This window comes from Bos indicus, chromosome 11 (genome assembly GCF_029378745.1).
Source record: "Bos indicus isolate NIAB-ARS_2022 breed Sahiwal x Tharparkar chromosome 11, NIAB-ARS_B.indTharparkar_mat_pri_1.0, whole genome shotgun sequence".
Taxonomy (NCBI): Eukaryota; Metazoa; Chordata; class Mammalia; order Artiodactyla; family Bovidae; genus Bos; species Bos indicus.
The window spans coordinates 9,037,718-9,057,806 of NC_091770.1; the positions used below are offsets into that span (position 1 = coordinate 9,037,718).

The 20,089-nt window shown below is 41.8% G+C and overlaps 1 protein-coding gene across 1 annotated transcript in view; it reads left to right on the forward strand.

The window, feature by feature from the left end:
* MRPS9 (mitochondrial ribosomal protein S9) overlaps positions 1-20,089 on the forward strand; it is a 37,977-nt gene that overhangs the window by 7,467 nt on the left and 10,421 nt on the right. Inside the window, exons 3-5 of the mRNA XM_019969846.2 lie at positions 6,530-6,592; positions 6,682-6,712; positions 13,838-13,917. Coding sequence (XP_019825405.2) covers positions 6,530-6,592; positions 6,682-6,712; positions 13,838-13,917 — 174 coding nt within the window. The remainder of the gene's footprint in view (positions 1-6,529; positions 6,593-6,681; positions 6,713-13,837; positions 13,918-20,089) is intronic.

The window sequence follows — 20,089 nt, forward strand, 5'->3', positions numbered from 1 at the left end:
TAGTTGAAGTGACATTGTAGAAAGATACAGAAGCTGGCGTTAGAGTCCTTGCAGTGTCATGGACTTACCCGTGTAGCAAGTCACAGCATCGTCACTTGGTTTCCCCATCTCTGAAAGAATAACTCCTGTTTTCGACCTCAGAATCTAAGGAGCAGGAGACTAATGTGTTGTGTCGTTGCTCTCATTGCCATTTGCTGTGATAAATAAAATCTGCCGTGACTTGAGTCAGTCACCAGTGCTCCAGTGGCCTCGGTTGCATGACTCTCCATGAGGCAGTGTGTTGGGGAGAAGACTCTGCAGTCCTGTCGGGAACGTGGATTCATCCTGGGGCCGCTTCATCCCGAGAGCCCTCTGCGCTGTGGGCTGGGGCGTGCTCTCGCCTCGCCCATGTCTGGCAGCCCATGTGGAAATGGGAACCCTTCTCTGTGACACAGTGCCACTGCCTTCCACTTTACTGCCACTGACTGACCAGCTTTACCAAGTCTCACACTTTATGTCCGTTGACTCTTGTCATTAGCTAAAGCAGAAGAGGATAGTGACAACCAACCATTACCAAAGCATTGTAGTTGTATGAAAGTGAAAGTGAAGTTGCTCAGTCGTGTCAGACTCTTTGCAACCCCGTGGACTGTAGCCTACCAGGCTCTTCTGTCCATGGGATTTTCCAGGCAAGAATACTGGAGTGGGTTGCCATTTCCTTCTCTAGGAGATCTTCCCAACCAAGGGATTGAACCTGGGTCTCCAGCATTGTAGGCAGACGCTTTACCATCTGAGCCACCAGGGAAGTCATGTATCATTTTATAATTCCTGTTTCCATTTATGTTTCTGAAACTATTCTTTCTGTAAGAGGTCTGGCTGTATGTATCACTGGAAAGAGACAGTACAGTTTATGGGTCTTCTTTAACATTTCTATACTGACAAAATGCTTGTTTCTAAGGACAAAAATAAATAATTTGATATCCAAAGTTCAGTTCAGTTCAGTCGCACAGTTGTGTCCAACTCTTTGCGACCCCATGAACTGCAGCACGCCAGGCCTCCCTGTCCATCACCAACTCCCGGAGTTTACCCAAACTCATATCCATTGAGTCAGTGATGCCATCCAACCATCTCATCCTCTGTCATCCCCTTCTCCTCCTGCCCACAGTCTTTCACAGCATCAGGGTCTTTTCAAATGAGTCAGCTCTTCGCATCAGGTGGTCAAAGTATTGGAGTTTCAGCTTCAGCATTAGTCCTTCCAATGAATATTCAGGACTGATTTCCTTTAGGAAGGACTGATTGCATCTCCTTGCAATCCAAGGGACTCTCAAGAGTCTTCTCCAACACCACAGTTCAAAAGCATCAATTCTTGGGCACTCAGCTTTCTTTATAGTCCAACTCTCACATCCATACATGACCACTGGAAAAACCATAGCCCTGACTATATGGACCTTTGTTGGCAAAGTAATGTCTCTGCTTTTCAATATACTGTCTAGGTTGATCACAACTTTCCTTCCAAGGAGTAAGCGTTTTTCAATTTCATGGCTGCAGTCACCATCTGCAGTGATTTTGGAGCCCAAAGAAATAAAGTCTGCCACTATTTCCACTCTTTCTCTCTATTTGCCATAAAGTGATGGGACCGGATGCCATGATCTTAGTTTTCTGAATGCTGAGCTTTAAGCCAACTTTTTCACTCTCCTTTTTCACTTTCATCCAGAGACTCTAGTTCTTCTTCACTTTCTGCCATAAGGGTGGTGTCATCTGCATATCTGAGGTTATTGATATTTCTCCCGGCAATCTTGATTCCAAGCTTGTGCTTCCTCCAGCCCAGTGTTTCTCATGATGTACTCTGCATAGAAGTTAAATAAGCAGGGTGACAATATACAGCCTTGACGTACTCCTTTTCCTATTTGGAACTAGTCTGTTGTTCCATGTCCAGCTCTAACTGTTGCTTCCTGACCTGCATACAGGTTCCTCAAGAGGCAGGTCAGGTGGTCTGGTATTCCCATCTCCTTCAGAATTTTCCACAGTTTATTGTGATCCACACAGCTTTGGCATAGTCAATAAAGTTAGGAAAATATTTTTTAAAAAATTAATTTATTTGACCATGTCAGCTGTTAGTTGCAGCGTGTAGGGTCTTTCATTGTGGTACACAGACTCTGCACTTGCCATGCGTGTGGGTTCAGTTGGTCCATGGCATGTGGCATCTTAGTTCCCCAACCAGGGAAGGAACCTGTGCCTCTTGCATTGGCAGGTGGATTCCTAACCACTAGACCACCAGGGAAGTCCAAAGGGAGAGAAACTTACTTTTCATCGTTATTTGTAACAAAGAATACCGCCACTTACTGAAACCTCCTGTGTGTGCTCAGGATGCATCACCATGTTTCATCTTCAAAAAAAACCTCACAGGGCAGGTGTTTATTGTTGCCGATGCCAAGACTATACAAGGCATTCACCCAAAGTCTGCTGTTCCCATGCTTTCAAAGATTTGATTTGGATAACACTTTCTACAATCAGATGCAGCCTCCCTGCCTTACTTAGTAGAACACGGTGAGCGCAATGGACCTTTCAGAGCTGCAGGATTTTCCTTTCTGGGATGGTTGTCAGACTGTGGGGTCCCCGAGGACGTGTTGTCCCTGTACTGGATGACCTGGCACTGCCCTTCTTCCATGCCAACGTGTCCATCTCTGCTTCTGCTTCTCGGCGCTCCTTCACCTGCCTGCCTTTGGCACAGCTCAGGTTGTTAGGTGTGTGAGTTAGAACCAAGAGCCCCTGGACTCGGCATGAGGACCCATATGCCCTTCCTTCTAAGTAAAATCACAGATTTATGTCAGCTCATTTATAGGCCTTTTTCATTGGCTTCTAGGTTTACAACTTTATTCCAAAAGGTTGAGCTGGACTAGAAGTCTGGCCTCTGGCCTCAGTGAAAGAAGCATATATAACGTAAAAGTATGAAAACTCCACCTCGCTAACCTTGCATGTTGGTGTACCCTTAATTTAATAAGCCTTTTAAAAAAGAGTGCTGAGGTGGATTAGTGAAATAAAGAAGAAATGTCATCGGTAGAATTTATGAATAAAAATAATTCTGCTTGTCACTGTTGATATTTAAAGTTACATTATTTAGAAATTTTATTATTATTAATAAAGCTCCAGCATTGTATATCTGCTGGAAATGTTTTTGCAAAATATTTAATGCTAAATTTATATGAAAAATACTCTGGTAGTTGGTAAAATAGCAAATTCACTAGAAAGAAATTAGGTGTAGACGTTCTCCATTTCAAAATAGTTTGAATTTTGTCTAACTTATTCAGTTATATTGAAAAGAAAGGAGCCGCGCACCATTCTTCATTCCCAAATCACTGGGGCTGCTGGTGACAGGAAAAGCAGTCCCTCTGACGAGCAGCGTGCTGTGCTGTGCTCAGTCGCTCAGTCGTGTCCGACTCTTTGCAGCCCCACGGACTGTAGCCTGCCAGGCTCCTCTGTCCTTGGGATTCCAGACGCAAGAATACTGCAGTGGGTTGCCATGCCCTCCTCCAGGGGATCTTCCCAAGCCAGGGATTGAACCCAAGTCTCCTGCATTGGCAGGCGGGTCCTTTACCACTGAGCTGCCAGGGAACCCCGTGACGAGCAGTGGTAGTCTGTGTATGTGGCATCTTGCTGAAAAAGTACTTAAATGCATGCTAAATATTTTGAAGGTAGACCTTAATGGCATGGACCTCAACTCCTGTGCCATAAATCTTTCCCAGGTGCCTGCCAGACGTTGATCAGACGAGTGTTCTCATCTGAGAATACTGTGCGCTGGGTTGGGGTGGTCGGGGGTGGTAGTGTCTGTCAGATGAACACTGAGCTGTGTGGGGTTGTAATTCAATGTCAAGCAGTTGTAGTTTGGCCAAGAGAGAGTCTTTTTGTACAGAAACTGAGAAATAGCCCCGTCATGTATAACAGGAGTGGGGTAGAAATATTTTCTGCAAATCTTGACCCAGGGCTGCAGACTGGTCAGGTGGGTGGTGGTCAGGGCCCCAGAAGTCATAGACACAGTCACACGTTGCTTGCTGGAGTAAACAGACCTTTGTAGTATTGCTGACTGACTCTTAACCCTTTTTGATGGTTCACATGGATCATCAAAATTCCTTTTCTCAAAGTCATGCTGCAAATACACAAAAAGGTGAGGACCACCAGTATTTGCATCTTTCTTTTTGATTCAGCCTATCAATTTTAAGTTTGGAGATATTTCAGTTATCCTAAATATTACGGATACAGAATTGCACTTGCATTTACTAATGAGTGTATTTGGGAATTAAAAGTTAAGTTCTGCTTTAGTCAAGAAATTCAGGAAAAAAGCCAGCAAATTGATATATAATACTGCTGAAGTCTACCAATTACTTTTTAATTGGTATTATAGACCTCCTTCCGAAACCTGAGTGTTTTATTCTCCTAAGTGCGAATCTGCTGTGTGAAGTTTCTCTAATTGATTTGCTGTGCCCATTCCATTTGATGTATCATTTTTCACAATATTTCATAATTTGTGCTCACTTCTAATGAACAGAGTCGTTAGGACAGGCATGTCTAAGTACAACTGACAGCCAACATTAGGTGCCAGATGCAGTTTATAAAGCTGTGTAGCGCTGCAGAGAACAGTTTAAATAAATTAGCACCTGTACATTAGTCTCACTTGCTGGTAATTTATAAGCGAATCAGTAGAGATGACATGTAGGTAAGTCATTGATCACGTTAACAGCTGCAGACCCACTGCCCAGCTGGGATCCCTAATTAATAGGGATTGCAGTCCTGACCCAGGGCTTCCATGTCCCGCATGGCGTCTGCAGTCCTTTCATGCTTTGACATAAAGCCTGAGAATATATAGTTACATATTTAGCCTTCATGGGAGGGAACTCTGCAGTCACCAGTATTCTCATGAAAATTTGAAGATGTAAGCGGCATGTTTACAAATGAGAAATACCTTACTTTACTCTGTGACACTTGAGTTAATTTTTTTTTTACATTCTTTTGTTTTGGATTTAGATAAGCCACGCTGTAGTCTTATAAATTTCTAAAGGATTCTCTGTTGTTGTTCAGTCACTGAGTCGTGTCTGACTCTGCGACCCAATGGGCTATCGTCTGGCAGGCTTCTCTGTCCATGGGATTCTCCAGGCAAGAATATTGGAATGGGTTGCCATGCCCTCCTCCAGGGGATCTTCCAGACCCCAGAGATCGAACCCAAGGCTCCTGCATTGCAGGCAGATTCTTTACCTCCGGGCCAGCAGGGGAGGCCCTGACGGAACTCATCCATGTTGTCTTCTGGTACTGCTTTGACTTCGTTTTCCACCTTTGGCTCTCTGACTCATCTGGAGTTTACTCAGATATGTGGTGTGAGGTTTGGGTCCAGTTTTATTTTTTCCAATTGGTGACCACTTATCTCAACATCATTTATGAAATAAAAAGTCCACCTTCAGCAGAGAAGGAGATAGAGGAGCCCCTGGTTTTTTCAAAAAGAAAAAAGTTCACAAAAGTAGCACTCTGGTGTTTGACCCGAGTTTTGTTGTTTTTGTTTTTTAGTGTTGGTTTTATTGCCGGAAGGCAGAATGAGTAAAACTTGACCCAGAGACACACCTAGGCTCCTTAGTGTAATTGAATTTGCCACCCCTCCCCCCCCAGAATTTATAGGCCCTACTTCTAGGGACAGGATCTGGTCTAGCACGTTTTCTTTAAATATATATTTCTTTGACTGCATGGAGCCTTGATTGTGGCATGTGAGATCTAGTTCGCTGACCAGAAGTCGAACCTGGGGCCCTGCATTGGGAGCACAGAGTTTAGTCCCTGGACCACCAGGGAAGTCCCCCGCATGTTTTCTGTGCAGAAGAAACAGGTTCTGAAAGAAGAGCGCTGGTGCTGCAGGGGCTGCCAGTCCATCCTGAGCTCGGGAAGGGTTGTAGGGTCCACAGGCTTTCATCTGATGATGTGCAGCAGGGATGAAGACCCGTGCTTTTTGTGTTTGCTTTTCCTTCTGATTGTGAGGAGGCTGCTGGAGAAGACTGCAGGGCCTTACGTGGTCCATCTCAGGTTGGGGGCAGTACTGCCCCCAGGAGGTGAAGGGCATTTGGAAACGTGCCGGGGCGATATGTGTCAAGAGCATCGGGTATGTTCCTGCCGGAGGTTTTGGGAGAAGGACCAGGGATGACAGAATGACCTGCTGTATGGGGGAAGTTAGCCTACAGGGCAGCCTCACTTTCAAAATGCCAAGAGCATCCCCATTGAGAAGCAGGCACTGAAGAGAACGCACTTGGGAAAACATAGTTGAAGAGCCTCTCCCAAGTTCGAGGAAACGTTCAGAGAGCTTCTGAAAACATCCACGTGTCACGGCGGTGGGGGATTGGGGCCTGCCCTTTGGGGAATGTGTGTGTGGTGGTTTTATTAATTCACTCAAAAGACTACACAGCGAGATAGTGCCCGTGAAGCCCTTGGTTCAGTACCTGGCACATAGTAAGCACTCAGTTACTGTTAGTCATAAACGTGAACTTGATTTTACAACTGGTGTTAATTTTGTGTGTCTTTTCAGAGGGCGATCACTTACCTTTTTCCCAGTGGTTTGTTTGAGAAGCGAGCCCGGCCCATAATGAAGGTAGTTCTCTTTATTAATACTTTTTACTAATTTCACTTAGCTTTCTATGTTACAGTAATTACCTAATACATTTTTAATTTATTTTACAGCATCCCGAAGAGATTTTTCCAAAACAGAGAGGTGAGTTTGTTCAGGAATAAACTAGCTCTTTCTTTCCACAGTGCTGTTAGGTATCCTCAGTCACTCAGGTGTGTGGAAATCTGTGTCATGGTTGTTGTGAAAGAAGTCAGGAATATTTTATAACTAATAATGAATAACTGGGCTTTGCAGATTGTTTCCTTTTCACTAAATAATATTAAAACTAGATCAGGTTAGAGTTTACGCCTATACTGATGTCAGTTTATTTGCATTCTGATGTGCCTTTTTGAAGAAGAATTGGGTATAGATCTGCTGGAGACAAATTCAGCTTTTTTAAATACGAGAATTTTTACATGTTCTTCATTTTGTAAGCATACTTTCACTAAATACAAATTTTTGGTCTTATTTGTGTGATCTGTTGTTTCTGATGAGCAGTTAGTCATCACTATTCTCTTGCCCCCTGTCTTCTCTAGTTTCTTTTAAGATTTTCTCTTTATCTTCTAAATATGTCAACTGAAACCTTGGAGAAAGCATGGGGCAAACTTTAAGGTCACCAGGAAATAGCATGTATATATTTTCTATTTCAGATTAGAAGCTTCCTGGATAAGCTTGGGGGGGAGGTGGGTTGTCATTTACTTTAAAAAGTACTAAAGCCAGAAATCATTTCTTGAAAACATTTGAAATAGAGATTTGTATTGAGCAGACTTGCTGTAACCCTGGAGAGTTTGCCTTTGAGGGTGCGTCTGTCCCTCCTCGTTTCTTTCATGCACCTTTCCCGCTGATGTGCCATCAAAGGTTTCAGTTTCGCTTTCCTTACACCGGAGCAAAGAACTTAAACTTCCTTAAGAAGTCTGAGAGAGCAGTATTTTTATATTTCTGCAGATGTCCCCCCAACCACACTGAAGTTGAACAAACCTTTTTTTTTTTTTTTAGTAACTTGCCTTTGAATCTTTCTAAAGCATTCAACTTAGTCTTCAGAGAAGCAGCTACTGTCTTTTTCTGTTTTCACCCAGGTTTCATCTGTTTATAGAATACTTAATTCATGTAATTGTAGGAGTGAGTACAATTATAATAAACACGTTTGGGAATAAACACAACTGACTCTTAGTAAGCGTGTACCTCAGCAGTGAAAATGTGTGGAGACACTGGAGGGGCGCCTTCTGGCCACAGATGCTCAGTTGGTGGGTGGCATTAGAGTGTTTCAGAGCCAATAAATTGATTGGTAAGAGAGTAGATATGTCTATTAAAAATCAATTTGTTCCAAATTGCTGTTTTTGCTGAATGTTCACCTCTGTTCAAAGCTAGGCATTCTGTCATTCTCTGCTTCACTCTTTTCAGGATAACTTTTATTTTGGATCCTGCTAGAGGTATTTTGAATCTTCTAATAAATATTTTCTGTCTTTTATATTTTCTGAACTCTTACATGTGGTTGATAATAAACTGTGACATCAATTAATAGTTTCTGGGAAGATAATAAATGAAGGCTATATTTAGAATGTAAATCAAAGACACAACTCAGCTTTCTAGAAGTAAAACTGAAGGCATAGTGCACGGTAGCTTACACTTAGAGCTTTTCTGTAGATGATCATAACGATAGTGATGCTCCCCCTCTTTTAGTGGTTTCTCCATTTTTCAGCCCCGGAGGCTCCTCACCTGTGTTCTTCTCTCTCTGTTCTGTGTCTCTGTTGGTTGCGCCTCTTCTTGTGTGTCTGCCCCTCTGAGCCTGGTCCTTTGGTGTCACACCAGCTTCTCAGTAGTTGGAAGCTTTTGCTACTGTCAGCTGGACTGTAACCACTGAAGTGTCCGTGTATCCCTGCAAAATGCCCATGTGTTATCCTGGAAACATGTCCATGTTGGTAGGATTTTCTTACATTTCAGTTAAGTACATTTATCTGTGTTTTGGGGGCTCGCCTGGTGGCTCAGATGGTAAAGAATCCATCTGCAATGCAGGAAACCCAGGTTTGATCCCTGGGTTCGAAAAATCCCCTGGAGAAGGGCGTGGCTACCCACTCCAGCATTCCCGGCCTGGAGTATTCCATGGACAGAGGAGCCTGGGCTACCTACAGTCCATGGGGTCGCAAAGAGTCAGGCACAACTGAGCAAGTAACACTCACTTTCACTTCAAACACTATACCTTTAGAATCAGCTAGAATTTGCCATCTGTCTATTGACCTACTTACCAATTTTGCTATACTTTGTAAATACAGAACAAATTGATTTGTATGTTAAAAAGTATCATTGAATTTTAGATTTGAATAGATTATGGCACTTTGAATGTGCTCCCACTCCCCTTATCAAAAGATGGAAGCTTCTAGATTGAGTTAACATAAAATCCTGCTCTGCTGTTTAAAGCAAGTGATTAAAAAATTATTGGGAAAAACAAAGATATGTACCCAGTTGATGACAGAAGCAAAGAGGAACCCCTAATACCAGACAGAATGGAACTCAGGGAGCTTAGGGAAGGGTTCAGTGAGGCAGGAATGTTAATTTATATTGATAAAACCTAATATCCATTAAGTGGCTTTGACGACCATGAACCTTTTTGCACCAGGCATTTAGCATGGAAACATTTAAAGCAAAAAGCTGTTAACTAACGCTCTAAAGAATTCGAGTAACACAGCATGATTTTATAGCTACAGATTGAAGTACAAAGAATACATTTTCTATGCAGATGCCAGTGGAATATTAATAGAATTATGATGCAGTAGGTTGTAGAGAAAACCCAACAAATTATAAAAATAGAAATTATGTGGATTAGAACTGTAAAACTTTGGGGTTAAAGTGAAATCAAAATTGAGATTACAGACTGCTGAAAAATATATGACAGTTCATATTAAACCCTATGGGATATGGACAATGTTTAACACAGAGGCAAACGTATTTATTAAGCTTTGAGAAAGACTAGAAATAAAATGAACAGTAGTCAGTTCAAGAAGGCAGAAAAAGAATGAAATGGATGATTGAATTAAAGGAATTTAAAAGAAAAGGTAGGACAAATAAAACCAACTAACCCTTTGAAAAATTGGTGAAATTGATCAAGTGCTAGCAAGTCTGGTGAATGGAAGAAGAAAACCTAAGAGGAAAACATAATGTCTATAATGATATTCATATATATTAATATACATTAATATATCATATTAAATGATATATTTAAAAGTATAAAATTGTCATGGGTAACTTGATTCTAATTGATTTGAAAAGTGTCCTGAATAATACACCAACTGGTATTTATTGAAACTTAGAGCAGACCAGGTACAGTTCTCAATGTTTTGCGTACATTAACTCATAATTTTCACAACAGCTTTAGTGAGTAGATAACTGTTGTTTTTCTTGTTTTCCGATGTGGGAGGTTAAAAGCTATCCACAGCTCCTTTTGCTAAGGTTTCCCTGGTCATCTGTTGGTTGAATGCAGTTCATTCATTTCCTGGTAGATTTTCCAAAAGGGCTCATGGATAGAAATTCTTGAGTTTTTAAAATTGTTTTTTCATAGCTTTGATACTTGGAGGACAGCTTCGCTGAAGGAGAAAGTCTCTGGTTCGTACTTCTTTCATTGAGTTACTGAAACTGCTGCTCCGTTGTTGCCTTGCCTTGAGGAGTTCTGGGCTAGTCATCTTCCCTGGTGGTCTAAAGGGTTTTTTGTCTATTTAGTAGCTTTGTGAAAGCATGGCATCCAGTTGATTATTATTGAGGGTTAGATTACAGTGGTGATAGTTCTTCAATAGGTAGATTCAAGTCCTTACATCCAGAAATAGTTCTCTTAACAGTTACAAATTTTAGTTCTGTTCCACTTTTAATTCTTTTCCTTTGGACTCCAATTATATAAGTGTTATTCCTTCCTTGGTTGCCTTCCAGATCCGTCACACCAACTCTGACTCTTAACTTCTTTATCTCATTTTCATTTCTTGGGTTGCTTCCTTTTTTTTTTTAATGTATTATGTTTTAGTCTATTCTCTTTTAAATTACTTATAAGCTAGTCTACATTCCTGATTCTTTTAACTTTTTCTGTTTCTCCCCTGAATTTAATCAAGCTGTCTCATTTCTTTGAGTTTTTTGTCCATTCTGTTTTCAGTTTTGAACTGTTGATTCAAAGTGTTCTCCAAAAACTCCAAATGTTTGCTTGAGGATATTTAATTCAGTTCGGAGGGTTGTGTTTCAGTTTCCTTGTTTCACCAGAAGTTTCCTTCAGTTTACCTTGTTTTGGTGAGGATGAATTTTCATCAGCAGAGCATTTGGATTACTCTCACTTTCTGGGTTTTAAAAAAATTTTTAATTTATTTTATTTATTTATTTATGGCTGTGTTGGGTCTTTGCTGCTGTGTGGACTTTCCCTAGTTGCAGCAAGTAGGAGCTACTCTCTACTTACGGTATGCAGGCTTCTCATTGCAGCGGCTTCTCCATAGGGCTCAAGGCTCCTGCAAGGTGGGGGTGGGCACAGACATTCATTCTGCAGCAGGTGTGTGATGTGAATGCAGCTGGATGCCATCTGTATTTTTTTATATATGTGTTTTAAGTATTGTTCATTTATTCTCATAATCCTCGTGATTATTTTGTGGTTTTCTTTTTTTTTTTTTTTCACAAATGAGCAGCCTGATTCACAAAAGAGTTAATAACCCAGTTACGGTCACAACTATTAAGTAAAGAAGCTAAAAAACAAACCAAAGAAGTTTGACTTTGCAGCCTAAGTTCTTTCAATTACACACTCTCTAATAGAGGGACAAATAGTTGGATAGATCAAGAGATGCCACTTTTACTTATAAACACACACAACAAGCATCTCTATCTCAGAAGGTGGGCATATGTAAATGCAGTGAAGGAGTCCAGAGCAATAATCTCTAAGCTTGCTTCTGGTGGGGGGATTCTAATATCTGAAAGATTATTAAGATAAGAAGAGTGGGCCAAAGCCGTGCTCAGAGGGAAATCTGTAGCACTGAATGCATGTATTAGAAAAGAAGGAAAATCTAAATTCAGTTATCTAAACATCCATCTGAGGAAAGTAGAAACAGAAAAGCAAGTTAAATCAGAGTAAGCAGAAGAAAAGAGACATTAAAAGTTAGAAGAGAAGTCAGTGAAATTGAAAAAAAGGAAATTAAGGGAGAAAATGAACAAAACCAAAAGTTGGTTCTTTGAGAAGACAGTAAAACTGATAATCTTCTAGCCAGGCATAGCTGGAAAAATGGAGAGAGGACACAATATTGTTATCAGCAAAGGAAGGGGGCAGCGATTCTGGTCCTGGGACATTAAAAGGATAATCAAGGAATACTGTGAACAGCTCTATGCCCACCCACTTGATAACCCAGATGGAGTGGACCAGTTCACTGAAAGGCCATGTGCTGAAATTTGAGCACGAGGAAGTAGACAGTGTGAACTGGCCTGTACCTGTTAGAGAAACTGAACCAGTACTGAGCAACCTAGAAGACGGGTTTGCCCCTGGCTTTTTAGATACAACGCTGAAGGCATGGTTCATGACAGAATTGATGAATTGGATATCATTACAGTTAAAATTTTCTGCTCTATGAGCGACATGGTCAAGAGAATGAAAAGACAAGACATAGGCCGGTAGAAAAATATTTAGAAAGGACACATCTGTTAAAGGACTGTTACCTAAAATGTATGAAGAACTCTTAAAACTCAACAATAAGAAAACAACCACCTGCTTTAAAAATGAGCCAGAGACCGAGCACACATCACCGGAGAACATACTCAGATGGTGGAAACTAAGCGGATGAGAAGATGCTCCAGGAAGACACAAACTAAAGCAACAGTGAGATACCAGTACACACCTGTTTTCCACCATTTATTATAAAATGGCCTTCATTTTAAGTGTATTCACTTAAATTGGCCTGTGTATAATCCAGTTATCCCAGAAGAGGAAGATACCCTACATGCTGTACAGGTGACATTTCAAAAGAAAAGAGCATATTATCTTTAAAAAACTGATGGAGTAATGACCCTCTTTATTGGACAGAATAGGTTGTACTTGGATTTCTGCCTCGCAGATGTGTTAATAAATTGCATATTGATTAAATTTCTGATCAGAAAAAACATAGAAAAATTCCAGAAGATAGTATATAGGAAAATAGTTTTTAGACAGCCCAGAGTCTTAGAGCAGGTTTTCTCAATGAGGGTGGTATTGCCCCCAAGGGAGTGTAAATTGGTTCATAGGAGGCAAAAAAATCTTAGCTGTTACTATGTTTGTGGCCCTGGAAAGGGCCACAGTGTGTGTCAGCAGATATTCGGTGCATCTACAGTGTTCAGCTTTCCTGGGGAGACAGGCGATGAGGGAGAAAGTGTCTAGTAAGGGTTCCTTAGTAGGGATGATAATGAAAAAGCAGTTGAGAAGCACCGCCATAAAGGAACAGGGACAGAGTCCACTGCCGCACTGTGCATGTCTCGGCTGTGAGGGACACCCCAGACAAGGTCGGAAGGCGGGCAGATGGGGAGAAAAGCGTTTACAACTCGTGCAGTAGAGAGTATAACCTCCGTGTTCGGAGTTCTTGCCAGTGGTTAACAGAGTAACATTGCCATACACACACAAGGACGTGGAGTTAACGTTGGCTTCATCTACTGCTACAACGCCATTTCTCAGCTTGTTTGCTGTTTATTGGATGTGAATGATTATCTGTATTTCAAAAGGAACCACACATAACATCCTGTGTGGGGCCCCTTCTATTTTAGACTTCTTAAACTCTGGGAGGTGTGTCTCCACAGAGTTGAAACAGAGTGGCACAGACAAATCCATTTCGTTCTCTTCTGTGTTATATTTTCCTAACTGTATTACATTTGACTTTATTGGTGTTCCTTTTTAAGATTATGGGAGTGCATTATATTAATAACCAAACAAATTGTTTTGTTCTAGCAAGATAATACTGGTATTTTGTGTGTTAATTTAAAACAAATTATGGAAACCCTCATGGTGAAATGTTTAGGAATGTTTTATGGAATATAAACATTGTTTTGTATCAATGGGTATGAAATATTAAATATCCTAAATTTAGGTTAAACCTGCCAAACTCAATTCTAATTATTAATGCTTTTTTTTGTTATTTTAAAAGTTAATCAGAATTAAAAGCATGTCTTATTGCAGAATTACAAAACCGCAATTAAATGCAGGCTATTTGGTCTCTGTATTTTTATTTTTCTTATTTGTTTTCATTTGGTTTTTATTAGCTGTCCAGTGGGGAGAAGATGGCCGCCCATTTCATTTTCTCTTTTACACTGGCAAACAGTCATACTATTCATTAATGCATGTAAGTATATCACACTTATGGTAAATAACATGAACTGTTAGCTAAGTAACTAATGATACCAGGGATTTTGCTCAGCTTCAGAATTTACCTAGTACGTTTCATAACAGACAAAAAGTAAGACTTCTAGAGGTAAGACAGTATGTTAAAAGGCTTTATATCTTATTAATTTATCTTTGCTAAAGGTAAGCACTAGAGAAGTTATGTCAGAATGGCTTGTCCTTAAAACGCTTTTACTTCCAAAGGTCGTGTTGAGAAAGAGATGCTCAGGTCAGTATGCAGGTGTGGGTGTGCATCACAGGGCCAGAATCAGGAAAGACATCATTGGGTGATGGGGCACTCACTCACCTGGGAAGAGGCAAAGTCCTTCCCTCTCGTTGTTCAGTCACTAAGTCATCTCGTCCTCTGTCCCCCTCTTCTCCTTCTGCCCCCCATCTTTCCCAGTATCAGGATCTTTTCCAGTGAGTCAGCTCTTTGCGTTAAGTGGCTGGAGTATTGGAGCTTCCTCATCAGTCCTTCCAATGAACACCCAGGACTGATTTCCTTTAGGATGGACTGGTTTGATCTCCTTGCAGTCCAAGGGACTCTCAAGAGTCTGCTCCAGCACCGCAGTTTGAAAGCATCAGTTCTTTGGTGCTCAGCCTTCTTTATGGTCCAGCTCTCACATCCATACATGACTACTGGAAAAACCATAGCTTTGACTGTACAGACCTTTGTTGGCAAAGGGATGTCTCTGCTTTTCATACACTGTCTAGGTTTGTCATAGCTTTCCTTACGAGGAGCAAGTGTCTTTTAATTTCTGTCTGTCACTGTCTGCAGTGATTCTGGAGCCCAAGAAAAGAAAATATGTCATTGCTTCCACTGTTTCCCCATCTATTTGCCATGAAATGATTAGTTATTCAAATACAATTTGTTTTTCATAGGCCAGCACGGTGTATGAGGCTAGAATCAGGGTCTAGAGGACCCACAAAGAAGTGATTTCACTACATTTTGACCCCCCACCGCATTTGCCTGTCCTGAGAACAGGTTGTATTTTCTTGCAGAGCCCAGGTGTTTGATGGTGTACACACTGGGGCATCTCCTACAGTTACAGTGACAAAAGGCTGGATGCTGATACCCAGTTTTAAACAACAGACCCCGCTTCATCTTTAGAACACGGTGTCAAGTTTTATTTTATTCATAGTATGACTTCTCCCAGTTAACGGAAACAGTCTCCAGGCCTCCATGGCCCCAGTGCACTCTCGGGCAGCTTGGCCCGCGCGCACATGGGTACTCTGCTTTGTCAAGCTGGCTGGTGTTTGCGCTCTGCAAAGCCAGAGGATAGAATCCCCCGTTGTCAGGTGCATTTATTTCTTGGGGAGGGGCGTGGAAAAAAAGAAAACCTTCCTTTCACTTTCTGTTGACCTTGGGCAAATGAGCTTCTTGCCCCAGCAGAAATGAAATGAATGATGGATGCGGAGGGCATCTTTGCTGAGTAATGGAGCCGGCCGCGCTCTCTGCCCAGGCTCTCCGCACCGCCCGCGGCCGCCCGGGGACCCCTGCCGCTCATTTAAATAGGTATGTCAAATCTGCCTCCTGACGCCGCTGGTTTGATCTGTGGTAATATTTGTGAAGGTTCCATATGGACTCGAGCCCCCTGCAGAGCTCAGAAATAATGTACAACGCTTCATGGTACAGACGCAAATTCCCCCTGAAAAGGGGCGCAGCGGCGCAGTAGCTGTCGGAGAGGTGATGGAGCTGGCGCGCTCGGCTGTCAGCTTGTTACACGGATGGCTTGCACGCAGCGAAGCTGTGGAAAATCTGTGCCTTTTAACTTTTCTACTTAATCACGGTTGTAGCATTGCCTTTAGACTGTATGCTACATTAATTCTCTTCCTGCCTTCTGCCTTTCATCCCAAGTTTCACGGGAAAAAGTAAAGCGTGCGGGTCGTGGAGAGGAGCCTTATCAAACAGCTGTCACCCGACAAGCCATTTGCATTTGTCTGGGCTGAAACGGAGCAACCTCAGGGCATGGTATTTAGTTGCATTCCATCATAATGAAGAAATTACACATCGGAGAAGAGGCCTAACTTTAGTTTATATGTTTTTAAAAGGGATCACTCAAGAATCTGGTTGGTTTCTCAGCCAATCAGATACTACCCCAGTCTAAACTCAAATGTCAGATTACACTCAGTTTATCAACGGTCTTCCTTTATGCATCATATAGTTTCATTACATACAGGAGAGTTCTTTGGGCTTCTGCATTTTAGTTAAATCTAGTAATTTAGCTCTGTCTTGTCTGTTGCGTGTTTTGACCCCCAAACACTGTGGGTTTGGTATTTGTTTTTGTTGTCCATCAGAACAGTTTACACCTGTGAATTACAGATGTTTTGGTTAAATTTGAGCATATTAATTCAGATAATAAAATTTGTATTTTCAAAAACTGCACCTTATGAAATTTTAAACTAATTATATGTATGGGAAAAAGGATAGGAGTTTCCCTAAGTGCATGCCAAGTGCTTGCACCTCATGCAGGGCACATGTTGTTAATCACACTTGTCCTTGCCAGGCCGGTGTGGGTCAGCGTCATGCAAGAAGCTGCTTGTAACCCTGAACTGTGTATGTGACTAAACACTCCCTGTTTGTGGTGAACCAGGCATCGCATGTGATATAAGACAATATACCTCGAAGCTGCTCCCTGTGTTGCTCTGCCCTCTCTCGGTGGGGAGGGGTGCCCTTCGCTCTGTGGGAGGGGAGTCCTCCCTACTACCATCCACCACAGCCCAGGGCATCGAACCCCCAAAGACTGACAGGTGGGCGGGAAGTGAATCACTGTTGCCACCGTCTCTTGCTGTCGGTGTCATTTCTTCCCATGTGACGGGGTAAAAGACTCTAAGCCAAACTCTGATTCTCCCATGTCCTGGGCAGTCTGTGATGGTGTGAGCCATGGGCGTCCTCGGCCAGGCTTTTTGGCAGAAGAGCACCAATCCCAAGCCTGTGTGCGGCTCTGCCGGGGGCCTCTGTGGCATCTGTTGACCTTCTGTAATGACGTTGGAGCCGCTTTCCCATGTCTGATCACTGCCTGCCTGTTAAAGTTATGTAACACAGGCCTGCTGCAGCTTCCAGTTGAGGATGAGATCTAAAGCTTTAGTGAGCACTGTTTCCCACTGGCCTGAAGTTAGTCCATCCGGTTCTTTTGTGGAGAAGTTGGGGCAGTTTTGAGGGAAGCAGAGGATTCTCAGAAAGAAGCAGCTCATTGTTTTGCCCGGAAGTGAAGCTACTGGGAGAATGTAAGGTGCAGGAGCACGTCCTGGTCCTCAGGGGTTGCACCCTGAATGTGTTACACCCTGAGTGAGCATGTTATACCCTGAGTGTGTTACACCCTGAGTGAGCGTGTTATACTCTGAGTGTGTTACACCCAGAGAGTTCATAGGCAGGTTGGCTGGAACTCCCTCCTGTGGGCACAGCCATGCAGCTGTCTCCAGGTTCCTGGGAAAGTCAATAAAAACCATCTATTTTACAAAATAGTAAGATGTACGTATGTAGTGAATGAAGTGTGAAACAGTACTAATGAGTACATTCTTAAACAGTAAAGGTCATTTTAAATAAGAGGAGATGAGAGCCTTATGGTTTCTCAAAGGATCACTGAGGATTAAGGGGCTCAGTGCTGGACAGCCCTGCTCATCTGCCTTTTTTACCCAAAGCAGATGACTTTCCATCTCCTTAACAGCCACTCACCAGTAGAACTTGTATATTTCTCAGACATGATTTAAGCTTTCAGGAGCAGAATGAAAAAAGATAGTAAAGGAAGTGACCTGAAACCTCTCCACCCAGACACCTTTTCACGTCCCATGAAACCAGAGCTCGGGAAAGGGTGTGAGACACTTCGAAAACACTGTAAGCTGTCAGAAACATTCAGCATTTATTGAAATTTTCCATCAGCTCTCCCCACCATAACCTTTAAGATAAGGTTCTTCATCTCTAAAAGCTACACTGGGAATTTAGAAACCTCATTTATATTTCATGACTTGTCTTACAGTAAACATTGGAGTATTGCCAGAATATTTCTATAATTCAAAGCAAGTATATGGCCACAGATGAAATTTTTAACCAAAGAAAGGTCAAATTAAGGAATAAGTAGATTGGAGAGGGCAATGGCAACCCACTCCAGTTCTCTTGCCTGGAAAATCCCCGAGCCTGGTGGGCTGCAGTCCATGGGGTTGCTAAGAGTCGGACACGACTGAGCAACTTCACTTTCACTTTTCACTTTCATGCATTGGAGAAGGAAATGGCAACCCACTCCAGTGTTCTTGCCTGGAGAATCCCAGGGATGGAGAAGCCTGGTGGGCTACCATCTATGGGGTGGCACAGAGTCGGACATGACTGAAGCGACTTAGTAGCAGCAGCAGCAGATTATTATATACTTAAACTATTCTACCCAATTAGGGGGGAAAAAGTTAAAAATGTGGAAAAAAAAAGAAGTGATTCTAATCCTGATAGTGTAGGTATAAACAGGATTCATTTGCCTGGCTCATGTAGAAATTCTCCAGTTTATTTTAAGTGACTTACATAACTTCTGGGTTCACACAGCAGCCCCAGAGGGGTGTGTATCTCCACTTACGTTGTTGCAGACCCAACTAACGAAAGTTCCAGGGACCTGGCACCCAGATTCTTCCTTAGTTTACATCCTCCCTGCCACCGGGTAGTGCACGTTGAAAACTTTGGAAGCAGCGCTTCTTAAAAACGGACTTAAAGCAGTGACCCTTCCCACAGTGACATGTTACAGAATTCCACTTTACAGCTACATTAAGGGCTTCCTTTTAGAAAGCTGCAGACCATGCTGACATGCATCTGCGTGCTGTTTGCAGTCCTTTCTTGACATGCATCTGTGCGTGCTGTGTCGCTTCAGTTGTGTCCAACTCCATGCAGCTTTTTGGACTGTATGTAGCCCACCAGGCTCCTCTGTCCATGGGATTCTCCAGGCAAGAATAGTGGAGAGTTACTTTGGTAACTAATTGAGTAACAGAATCTGCTGTTCTGGAAGTATCTTTAATATACGTTTTCCTCACATGTGAATAATTACTGTTGTGGATCTTGTATGTTGGAAAATCAATTTTTAAAAACCGATTCAACTTACCGCCTCTGTTCATTTCAATCAGATCACTTCTTTTATAAGATTATTTTTCTAAATATATGATGGAGCTTTAGGTAGTAAAAATGTATGGTATCGAGTCACAAGCACTCCTGTGTAGTTACTCCTGGTGTGTACTTTCCCAGAAACTTGTCTCTGTGACCTGTATGTGAGACTGTTTTGTTTGTGCTGAATAGCATTACATGAAGTGTACCTGTATAGCATACTGTGTTCATGAAGTGATAGCCATGGTCTCCCGTGGAAATATGTCTCTTGGAACTCTAGATAAACAGCATCCCGTGGAAATATGTCTCTTGGAACTCTAGATAAACAGCATGATGAAATCCACGAGAAATGAATTATATGTATGTTTATTTCAGTTGGTTTTGTATATGCCAGTAGCCAAAAAATTTTGAGAAGATTGTTATTTAGGAAATTTATTTTCTGTGATTTTCTTTTTCCCAACAAACATTTTAAAGTCTCAACTGTATTGAACTAGTGGCTAAGATAGTAATTACTGTTAGTTGTATATATTTTGTATATCAAAAAAAATATATATACATACATTTTCTGTATCACCCTCCTAAGAAATGTTATTTGTTTGCCTTTCCTAAAATTGGAACTTCTACATGATTAATAAACCAACACAGATTTGGGAAGCCTAAAATCAGATTTCTTTAGACTAAAAATCGTATTGCTCATGCTCTTGGAAGAGTTTAGTTTAAGCATTTCTTTTTTGCACCCTGAGCATCTGGTATTTTCAAATTAGGCACCTTCTAAATGCGACTCATACATTATGGAAATCTGATGACATGAGGGGTAGATAGACTGGCTTTGATTTTATGAAATATTAATCATAGCTGTGATTAATGATTCAGCATTTCACATCTGGGTTATTCCTGTCATATTTGAAAATTATACTATTAAATACAGTATATAAACTTAGCGTGGCTGGGGTCACGGCTAATCCTCTGGCGCCCCTTAAAAATTAAGTGGAAATTGAACAATAGACCAGAAGCCAGTCCTGATAATCTGTGATGTTGGCAGTGCCTGGCGTATTTTATA